Source organism: Podarcis gaigeae (assembly GCF_964106915.1).
Source record: "Podarcis gaigeae genome assembly, chromosome: 12".
Taxonomy (NCBI): Eukaryota; Metazoa; Chordata; class Lepidosauria; order Squamata; family Lacertidae; genus Podarcis; species Podarcis gaigeae.
This window is the reverse complement of record NC_139688.1, coordinates 833872-844815: the sequence shown is the minus strand read 5'-3', so window position 1 is coordinate 844815 and position 10944 is coordinate 833872. Positions and strand designations below refer to the sequence as shown.

The following is a 10944-nucleotide window of genomic DNA, read 5'->3' as shown; positions in this document are numbered from 1 at the left end:
CCACAGGTTGAGAAAGGCTGCCCCGTGCATCCCTGAGAGGGATTCGTTCGAGCTGCAAGAGAGGGTTTTTCTTGTCAATAATAAATTAAAATAAATTAAAAGAATAATAATAATAATAATAATAAAGAGGCGAAAAGTCCAGACCGGCTTCCTTCTCTTGCTTTATTTGCCTCCGTCGTTCAGCATGGAATGGGGCAGAGGGCTCCCTTCCGCCGCCCCCCAGCCTCCCCACAACGCATTGTCCTGCCTCCAGTGCGGTCCTATGGACCTGCCCCACTCACTTCCTCGGGGAGGGGTGTCTCTGCCCGGGACCCCACTTTCCTGGGGGCGCCTCTTCCTTGGCCTTCAGCTGGGCATGGTTGGCGAGGCAGTGCCCCCCAGGTGAGGGGAGAGCCCCTGCCCCACTGCCCTTGCCAGACACCCCGCCCTAAGAAAGCCGCGCTGAGATTGGATGGGGCTGGAGGGTGATTGTCTTTGGGGGCGAGGGTGGGGCATGCCCCCTGCCCCCTCTAAGGCTGGCGCAAGGAAGCAAAGGGGTGGGGGGTGTCTCGGGGGTGTGAGTGTGCTGAGCGCCCCCAGAGGCGGCTGGGGGCTGTGGGGCGACCCCTCTGCTCCGGGGCAAGAAGGCACTGGGGGTGGGGGTGGCTGGTCAAGGCACTGGGGTGCCATCTCCAGGGCCCTTTCTGGCCGCTGCCCTGCGGGTCTCCGTCCATGCTGCCCGCCTCACACGGGCATGGGCATCTCGTTGTACTCGTCCACCCCTTCCCTCTCGTCCAGGATGGGCTCGGCCTCGGCTGCGTCCAGCTGTGGGGCAGAAGAAAGGGGGGCTCAGGGGCAGTGGGGGGAGGAGGAAGGGGCTGCTTCTGCTCCCCCGCCACCCCCGTCCCCGGGAGCGGAGGCGCCAGCGCAGCCCGCTTCCCCCCTGCCGTGTGAGGGCTCTGCGCCCGGCGGGGCCTCCTCTGCGTTGGCCACTTACACACTTCATCTCCCTCTCGGTGAAGATGCGGCTGAGCAGGCACATGCGCAGGGGGACCGTCAGGATGAGGATGAAGGGGAAGGCCAGCGAGGCCACCGTGGACATGACGGCCCACAGCACCGCCAGGCAGGCCAGCTGCAGCAGCGTGAAGAGGTGCATCCGCAGCGTCCGCACCTGCAGGGCCACAAGCGCAGCGTCGGAAAGGGGACCCCGGGAGGTCATCCGGCCCAACCCCCGGTTACAGCTCCAGGATCCCCACCCCAGCTTGCCCCACTGGTCCCAGAAGAAGGGGGGCCAGACTTATGCTTTTTGAGGCTCAGACTGTGTTGGGGGTCCCACCAGCAGCGAGGTCCAGATCACCCCATTCCCTTTCCAGTGGGGGTTTTCCATGACAGATCCCCACGTTAAAAAATTAAATATTAACTGCTACAACAGATTTTGATTAAAATGTCTGCCCTGGATTAGCTCACCTGTCAAAGTCACCGGGCTGAATAAAAATGCCCAGTGCCATATAGTTTTCTGGGCCCCACCTTGGGCAAAGTATCCCTGCCTTGCAAGGGGTTGGGCTGGATGACCCTTGGGGTTCCCTTCCTACAATCCTGTGATTCTTTTCTGAGCCACACATTTGCATCCCGAGAGCTTCCTGGCCATGACACTTCCTGGAGACGATGCTGGAAGAATCTGAGCGCTCTTCAGCAGAACGGCCAACTTACCGCCTTTACATTTGTGCCGCTGAGCCTCAGACTTTGGGATTGTTGAAATAGATGCCGCTAGAAATTAACCCGTTTCAGTCATGCAGCTCATACTGGGTCTACTGGACCCATTTTTTAAAAAAGCAATGTGGACTGAATTTGCTTCTGGGCCCCTCCTGTGGAGCCAGGGGCAGAAAGACCCTCTGGGGAAATGGGGCTCCGTGGGGTGCAAAGAGCCTCTCCCCTGACCCCCATGGGAGACCCACCTGCCCCCACCCCAAACCCCAGGCCAGGGCCCTCCCTTCTGACCTTCTTGACGTAGGTGACGTCCGGGTGGTGCTTGGGGGGCATAAGCAGCAGGTGAAGTCGCTCGTAGAACTGGATCCCGTTCAGAGAGGTGACGCCCATGTAGAGGAAGATCCCAAAGAGGACGGCCAGGGGGATCTTGCGCAGAAGGTCGCCAATCACGATGGACAGGCCTGGAGAGGGAGGGGGGAAGAGGGCGGTTCAGCCAGAGTTCTGCCAGACCCCAACACACCCCCCCCCCCCGGAGTGGGTCTGCCTCCCCCAATGCCCCCACTTTGGGGCTTCTCCATCAAGCAAAGTGCCAAGATGGAGAATGCATGGAGAAGTACGATGACGCATTTTTACAAAATATAGTCATTTAAAAGTAAACCCGAAAATATTTGGATAATGAAACCAATACCTAGACAAGTATATGGAATAGTAAGGGTTAACTCTTAGGACTCATCGAAAGAGCCATTTGATTGCACTATAAAAATGAATCACTGGATGGCGCAAGACAGCAGGACATTTTAAAACGTGGTTTTCCATAGAGATTTTACCCTTTTCTTATTCTGACTCTTATTTATAGTGTTTTCCCCCTGTGTCTAGATCAGTGGTTCCCAATTAGCTCATTACTGAGGGCTCCCTATTTTTCAAAACCAAGCCACGGAACCCCTACTTTTGAAAATTTAGATAACTCTACGGGAGTTACCGCCGCAAAGCAATTTTTGGAACAAAATGTGGGGTAGCCCCTAATAAGCAAATGATTTTAGGTATACTGAAAAACAGACTGGGACTGAGCGATATCTGGTTTTCAGCATAGTGACGTATCAGCAGCTAAACATCGTGATATCCCAATATATGTCTGAAATTGGAGATCAGGTTGGGGCTGAGGGAGCAATCCTAGAGATTAGGTGGTTGGGGGGCACACAGATCTGGCATGGGGCTGAGGGCTGGGCAATGTCAGGTTTTCAACATTGTGGTATATCACCAGCTGAACATTGCGGTTTGGTGAGACACAGCAATGTTGAAATAATAATAATTATTATTATTATTTATGTCCCACCCATCTGGTTGGGTTTCCCCAGCCACTCTGGGCGGCTGCCAACCGAATATTAAAAACACAATACAGCATTAAACATTAAAAGCTTCCCTAAACAGGGCTTCCTTCAGATGTCTTCTAAAAGTCAGATAGTTGTTTATTTCCCTGACATCTGACGGGAGGGAGCCATCACCGAGAAGGCCCTCTGCCTAGTTCACTTCACTTCTCGCAGGGAGGGAATTGCCAGAAGGCCCTCGGGAAGAGGACCCTGGTGTCCGGGCTGAACGATGGGGGTGGAGATGCTCCTTCGGGGTCCCCCTCAGGGTCCTCCAGCCCACTGTAGGGAGGGGGCACTCCTGGTCCTCAAGACCCCCCCCCCCAAAAGCAAGGAAGTCTTCCTTATTATTGCATTTGCCTTTCTCTCCCGCCCTCTCCTGGTTCTCCTCTTTCTCGTCCGCAACCACCCTGCCAGGCGGGCTCCCCTGAGCGGTCCCTGGTGTGTTTTCTCGGAATCTCCACTCGGCCAAGCTGATAAAGCTCATCTTCCGGCTGAACCTTTGGAATTGCCTCCCGACAAATAATTAATGACCTGAGCCTTTGATGAGGCTCCAAGGCACCTTCCTCCATTCAGCAGAGTTTCCAGCACAGGAAAGAGACGAGAGGTTTGGGCTACATTGCAAAGAGTTTTATTTCTAAGCTACCCAGACAGAAAAGACATCCTCTCTCTGTGAAAGCAGAGAGCAACTGAACAAAGGGACAAATGAACAAAGGAACCAGGAAACCACTAACGTCACATCCCGTCTCCCGTGAGACTTCCAACAGCCTGGAAGGTCTCTGGAATGTAAACAGAGTCCTGTGACTCCAAGCAGCTGCTCAGTGGCAAACAGAAACTATCAAACCGGCGACTCACCCACAAGCAGGGCCACCACCAGCCCGGTGACGCGCTGCTCCTTGACCTCCTGGATCTTGGGCTTGTCCCCGGGTGCCACGGCCTTGCTCATGACGGTGAGGGCGTTGGCATGGGTGACGGAGCGCACGGTGGCCGCTGCCAGCCAGGGCAGCCCAAAGAGGGCGCAGAAGCCCCCCATGGCCACAATGAGGAGCAGGTCCAGGTGGAAGCCGGAGCCCTTCTGGAGTTTCCGCTCCTTCTTGCTGATGATCAGCCTGGGGGCGAGGAGATGATATATAATGAATTGGAAAAGAAGTTTAGAATCACCCAAAGCCTTCCTTTGAGGAATTCTAGGAGCCAAAATCCCAAGGGAGCAGAAAAAAACTATTGATGTACGCAACCATGGCTACGTGGATGTTACTGGCCCAGAGATGGAAAGAAGATAAAACAGAAGAATGGCAGATCTAGTGGATGGATCATGCCGAAATGAGGAAGATCAAAATTTTAATAACCTGATGAAGAGAGCACAGCAGAGGTTAGATTTTTCTGAGAATCCTCTGGAAAAACAATCTCTCAAAGGACCTGTTGATGGTATTTTACCATTGTACTGTTGAGAGTGTATTAATTTATGGTCTGTGTGTGTGGTTTGGAGCTGCACGGTCAGGGGGAAAACAATGCTGTCCAGGGTTGTAAAGACTGCGGAGAGAATAACTGGGTGCACTCTTCACACCTTGAATCAAATCTATGCTTCCAGGTGCCATAGGAAAGCTGCAGAGATAGCGCAGGATAGTGCGCACCCCGGAAATGATCTCTTTTAGCTTCTGGAAGAAGGTCCAGGGTTATAAAGACTAGGACTAGCTGCCTGAGAAACAGTTTCTACCCAAATGCGTTTTTGGTTTTAAATGCAGTGTAAGGTAGTCTCTGTGGGAGTATGTTGTATTTAATTACGGGGTATCAGAGTTTTTAGGGGGTTAACCAGGCTGGGATAGCTGGGATAGCAGGCTTCTTGGGTTTTGAATGTCTGATGTAATTTTTTCCCAATTTCGTTGTTCTGTATGTGACAATGACAATAAAGATTATCGTATTGTAAAAATAAGGAATGGGGAAAATTTATATTTTACCTTAAAAACTATTGCAAACAGTTGAAATCGTTAGTAGGGTTGGAAGAACGCTTGTAGTTTAATGATGAACTTTGGACATAATGGAGATGTGAAATATTTGGACTATTATAAAAGATGCAGGAGGAAGTGATTAATAATAGTAGGAACCGCAAAGGGGAGAACTCCAGGAGATTCCTGGGAATATTGCTTTTATGTTGTATGTTGGTGTTTGTAAAATTTACAAGTGAAAACCAAATAAATTTATTAAATGAAATAAAAATAATATTAAGAAAGGAACCGGCGCCCCCTGAAACCCCTTGGCCTGCCCTCCCCTCCCGATTCCTAGAGAGGACCCCCCAGGCCAAAGGGTCCCCCTTGGGACAGACCCCGGGCTTCCTTGGTGTGACTCACGTGGTGATTTGCGTCTCCATGAAGATGAGGATGAACACCAGGACGGCCGGCAGGGCACTGGCCACCATCATCCAGACGGGGAAGGCCTGGCTCTCGCCCAGGGGGTTGATCACCCAGCCCCGCTTCTGGGGGTCCGTGACCGAGAAGCCGTGGGGCACCGAGAGTTTCTGTAGGGGAGGAGGGGAGAGAGGTGGGCAGCGGGTGAACGAGAGGGAGAGGAGAATTGTAGAAGGGGTTCCGGGGAGGAAAATGGCAGAGGGATCCCCAAAGGTCATCAAGTCGAACCCCCGGCAATGCAGGAATGTCCACTAAAGGAGATAGCCAGGCACCCTCTCCTTAAAAACCTCCAAGGAAGGAGGTTGCGAAGATCCAACAATCTAGGCTTCCATACAATGCACAATAAAAGGAACTCTCAAGATACCAGCAAATAATTAAATTGTTGTTGTTGGCATTACTATTATTATTATTGGTATTGTTAACTGTTTCTGCCAAGTTCCGGTCCAGCACTATAACCACTGCACAGCACTGCCTGCCTCCTCCGTTCCAGGATTCTTTGGGGCACTGAGCCCACCTGCCTGCTCACCTGTGTGTAGGTGTCCCGGATGCTGTAGTCCACCAGCACCATGATGAGGATAGCGATGGGGACCCCAAAATCCCCAATCACACGCCGGACCTGCCCAGAGAGAAAGAGGGAGGGACTTGCTCAGCCCTGGCCTTCAAGAGCCGTTTCTGGTGAGCATGTGGCTTTAAGGCAAGGGGCCTCTGAGGGTGTGCAGAGTGCCCCCGAGACCCTCCTGCCATCCGCCCAGGAGGCCTCTGCCCCCTCTCGCCATCCCTCCATGTCATTTTTAATTTGAATCCCATCTTTCTCTATTGCTGCACGCAAAGCGGTTGCCAAGCTGAAGAAACCCCAAAACGTGCAGTGTAACAATACGATCCAACGCAAAAATATATAATCGCAATTTTAAAAGGTTTTAATATAAAGATAGCGTAGAGTGGCAGAGTTGGGAACGACCCCTGAGGGTCATCCATCTCACCCCACTGCCATGCAGGAACTGGTGACGGGTTCATCCAATCTCTGCTTAAAAACCAAACAAAGCAACATTCGATAATCTACTGGACACATAAGATGAACTTTCCAAATTCCTGCAAATAAGGGAATCCTCTCTCTGGGCAATTGCGGCCATTCTCTTGCTCCCTGACCCCTCCCCCGGCCACGCACCCGTCCTGGGAAGAAGCGGCTGTTCTTGAACTTGCGCAGGAAGAAGGCGATGAAGAAGGTGCCGGCCATGAGGACCAGTGAGAGGAGGGCCGTGTTGGGCTGGCCGGTCACTTTGGCCGCGGAGCGGACGGACGTCCCGTTGCCCAAGACCAGGGTGGTGTTGCCGTCCAGGCTGATGTCGCCGGTGCCGTTGGCCTTGGTGCAGCTGTTGAGCGGGTGCTCCTGGAAGATCTGCCCAGAGACAAAACCTTCCCCGTTTGTTTCTTGCAAGGAATCCTTATCCTTGCTTGGTTGGTTTGTATATTGTTTCACAGAATGCTTTTTAACTGGTTTTCTACTGAGAGTGTATTATGGCAGTGGCAGCATCCGTCTATCTCGAGAGACAATGGAGTCTGCCTCTGGGGATGAATTCAAACTTTTGCCAAAATGAACTCTCCAGGGCTCCAGATATAGGGCATAATATACAAATGGAACACTGGGAAAGATTATGGAAAGTGAATTTAAAATTCACTGATTGCATATTGTTAAAAGAGAACTATATGAAAATGATGTATAGATGGTACATTACAGCTGTAAAAATGGCAAAAATGTATACAACAGGCTCCCAACAAGTGTTGGAAATGTAAAGAAAAAGAAGGCACGTTTTTTCACATGTGGTGGGATTGTAAAATAATCAAAAGCTATTGGGAGATTATTTATAATGAGATGAAAAAAAATGTTTAAGATAACTTTTTAAATAAAAAGACCAGAAACCTTTTTAGTAGGCATTTCAGGTCAAGAGTTGCCAAAAGAGAAGAAAAAACTAGGATGCTGTTAGCCCAAAGATGGAAAAGAAGAATGGCAAGAAAAACTGACGGAATACGTTGAAATGGCAAAATTAACTGGAAGACTATGAGATAAGGATAACAGAGACTTTAAGAAAGACTGGGAACCATTTATGTTATCCCTACAGAAACAATGTAGAGAGATGGACGCATTAGAAGGTTTTGATTAAACATTTACAATTACCAAAACAAACGTAGAAAATACAACATTGAACTCGAAAAAACAAGGAGAAAACAACGATAAATATATTAGATTCCAAATTAAGAATAACAAAATATGCAGCAGAAATCTGTGGAAGAAGGTTGCAGGGGCTGCCCAGGCCTTGGGGTCCCCCTCACACGCTCCGAGCTTCAGGGCCCCCCAAATGTGGATCTGCCACTGACCTTGATGAGCTTGAAGAAGGTCTCGTAGATGAAGATGAGGGAGATGAGGAAGGCGAAGATCTCCTGGGTGAAGCGGGAGACATAGCGCACGAGGAAGCTGCCCTCAAACGCCACCATGACCAGCACAATCAGAATGAGCCAGAATCCGATCCAGACACGACCCACCAGGTAGTCCAGGCCCTGCGAGGTGCAGAACTGGGGCAGCGGGAAGGACAGGTAGTGAGAGGAGACCTCCAGGGCCCCCTCCCCACAGTCCTGGGTGGGGGGCACCCGTCCACCTCTCTCTCTCTCTCTCTCTCTCTCCCCTCCCTTGGCAGAGAGATGCTCCAGGGAGAACCAGCGCCTGTGGGGTCACTGAAAGATAACGCCATCAGGCTGCAAGGGGGACCCTCATCCAGCCCAGCCCCCCTTCTAGCGGGAGGCTGATTCAGTGGGCAAAGAGGTTGGGGGCCACCGGCCATGGATCCTGGATCTGTGACCCCTTCATTGCAGGGGTGGGTTGGACTACAGGACCTCTAGGGGTCCCTCCTGCTAAGGAAATACCAAAACCCTACTTGAAGGGTTTTCTCTAACCTGGCTGCGCTTTCTTGCTCGAACCAGACCGACGCTGAGCCTGCAGGACCAGATCGGGACAAAGTTGGGAAACCTTTTCAGTAGGGAACCCTGAACCCGCCGGTTCCACGACTCCCCCCCTGCCCTGGGCCTTCGGAGGGGAGAGGAGGTCCTGCAGGGTCGCAGCTCCGACGGGGAGATTCAAGGGGGAGACGGGGACGTTAGGGAAACAGGGGAGACCCCAACCCCCTGGGAAAACTCACCATGAAGAAGGCCTCCTCGAAAACGAGGAGGGGTCCTGAGAAGCCGATGACCAGGAGGGGCTGGGCACCCAGCAGGCAGAAGAAGATGCCCTGGACCGAGGTGGAGATGATCAGCTCCGAGACCCCAATCAACCCCTGCGTCTTCTCACCTGGGTTTTTTTGGGGGGGGGGAGAGTAAGGCTCAGAGGGGGCTGGCCTACCTCGCGGGGCTGGCGTCCCAGAGCACCCCAAGCCCAGCCTCAGTCCTGCAATTCCTGGGAAGGGCAGCTCCCCAAAGGCGCAGGCAGTGCGGGGTCCAGCCAGGCCAGGGCGGGCGGCCTCTGTGCCTCAATGTGGGGCGCTGGGCCCCCACTCACCCAGCAGCCCCCCAAAGGTGATGGCTGGCGACAGGGCAGCAAAGTAGATGAAGATGATGGCCGCCACGCACTGGGCGTCCAGGGCGTCCCGGAAGTCGCTCAGGTACTTGGGGTAACGGCGGCAGACGTCCTGGACCAGACCCCCGAAAGGGCGCCCCGTTCGCCGGAGGGGGTCCGGCTCCTCCTCCTCCTCCACCTTCAGCAGCGCTGTGGGGCAGACAGGGGGCGGCAGTGAGGACTGAGACCCCCCCAACGCTGCAACGTATTTCCACGACTGTGTTTAACGAGTGGGTGTTTGTGGCAGGGGTTGGACTGGATGGCCTCTGGGGCCCCTTCCAACCCTACGATGCTACGATTCTCTCATTCCCGTATATATCCCTGGGATGTAAATATTTTACATAATAATGGTAGCATTACGGCAAATCAACTAGTTGCATTTTGGCTCACGAGGAAGCAGGAGCTTTCCAGGCTACTGTGTCTCTGAGGCTGGTTTTGAACACGTTGCAATATATTTTGATTATTGTTTTTATTTATTTTTGTGTATTTATTTATTTAGGTTTTTCAAATTAAAAATTTAAAGTAATAAGTAGGAAGAAGATGCGGAGATATGCTCCAGAGATCCAGATTGTGGGGAGCCCCCAAAAATTAATAAATACAATTTGGACTATAATTTGATCTTCTTTATTTTAGTTTTTTTAGTTTTTATTTAAAGTATTATGATTGGATATTTAATAGGATGTTTGTTATTGGAAAATCAATAAAATGATTTTTTTAAAAAAATATATAAAGTAATAAATCAACATACAATATCCACAGAATCTCCTCCACTCCTTTGTGGGTCCTATTATTAATCATTTCATCCTGCATCTTTTACAATAACCCAAATCTTTAGCATCTCCATTATGTCCAAAGCTCACCATTAAACTACAAGTATTATTCCAAACCCATTAATGATTTTAACTGTTTACAATGGGTTTTTTTTTATCCTATCTATCTCAACCTAACTTACTGTTTTTAACTATTTTGTTGTTATTACTCTGAATTTTATCCTTTAAATGTTGCCAGCATCTTAGAACCCCCCTTGGGACAAAGGCAGGATATAAATATATTCAGTTATAACAATCCCTAGATTCTAATAATCACTAGATAATAATCACTCTTCTACACTGCTGGGGTAGCTAAGTCGGTACAACATGACACTCTGAATCTTCGGGCAGTGGGTTCGAGTCCCGCTTTGGCTGCAAGATTCCTGCATCGCCGGGGGTTGGACTGGATGACCCTTGAGGGTCCCTTTGCCCGAGAGCCAGCGCTTACCTTTCTCCTCGGGGGACTTGGGCTCCATGGCAGCCCCCAGGAGGAGGCGCCGCTCTTGCTCCTCCCTGCGCCGCAGCATCTCCCTCTGGAAGTGGGCCACGCTCCGCAGCAGCTCCTCGCCCTGTACCTCCGAGGGAGGAAGCACCACGCTGCAGTCCAGGAACTCGTTGATGGCGTGGAGCAGGTCCTGGCGGTCGTCGGCCAGGTAGGCGGCTTCGTGGAATTGCTGGGGGGAGACGGGCAGGTGAGGCCGGGGAGGGAGCCCCGCCGCGCGGGAGAGGAGGAGGAGAGGGTGGGGAGGATCGGGGCCTACCTTGTCGGACATGAGGGTGGAGATGGAGCGCCCGATCTCGTGGTAGTCCATGTTGGCGCTGCTGGGCCCCAGCAGGACAAAGAGGAAGCGCACTGGGACGGGCACCTCCAGGACCGAGTCCATCAGCGCCGCCTCCTGCAGCCGCACAAAGGCCATGGTGGGCTGGTCCAGGAACTCCACGCTGCCTGCGGGGGAAGAGGGGGCGGCGGATGGGGGCCAAGGACCAGGATCCGAGCCACAAGAAAAGAGAGCTTCCTGACAGTCAGAGCTCTGGGACGGTGGCAGCCCTGGCACTGTCTCCCTCGAGATGCTCTCCTGCCT

General features: G+C 52.0%; 2 protein-coding genes across 9 annotated transcripts in view; both read right to left on the bottom strand.

Annotated features, from left to right (window-relative positions):
- Positions 1 to 10944, bottom strand: part of LOC310827696 (uncharacterized protein) — a 751453-nt gene that overhangs the window by 527705 nt on the left and 212804 nt on the right. The gene's annotated exons all lie outside the window — the stretch shown is intronic.
- Positions 145 to 10944, bottom strand: part of SLC4A2 (solute carrier family 4 member 2) — a 64341-nt gene continuing 53541 nt past the window's right edge. For all 7 annotated transcript variants that reach the window (XM_083703952.1, XM_083703951.1, XM_083703956.1 and 4 more), the window contains 12 exons: positions 10624 to 10808; positions 10311 to 10536; positions 8997 to 9203; positions 8641 to 8789; positions 7826 to 8020; positions 6618 to 6848; positions 5979 to 6068; positions 5396 to 5562; positions 3906 to 4159; positions 1978 to 2147; positions 977 to 1150; positions 145 to 804 (listed from right to left, as the gene is read on the bottom strand). In XM_083703952.1, the coding sequence (XP_083560078.1) occupies positions 724 to 804; positions 977 to 1150; positions 1978 to 2147; positions 3906 to 4159; positions 5396 to 5562; positions 5979 to 6068; positions 6618 to 6848; positions 7826 to 8020; positions 8641 to 8789; positions 8997 to 9203; positions 10311 to 10536; positions 10624 to 10808 (2129 nt within the window). In that variant the 3' untranslated portion in view covers positions 145 to 723. The remainder of the gene's footprint in view (positions 805 to 976; positions 1151 to 1977; positions 2148 to 3905; positions 4160 to 5395; positions 5563 to 5978; positions 6069 to 6617; positions 6849 to 7825; positions 8021 to 8640; positions 8790 to 8996; positions 9204 to 10310; positions 10537 to 10623; positions 10809 to 10944) is intronic.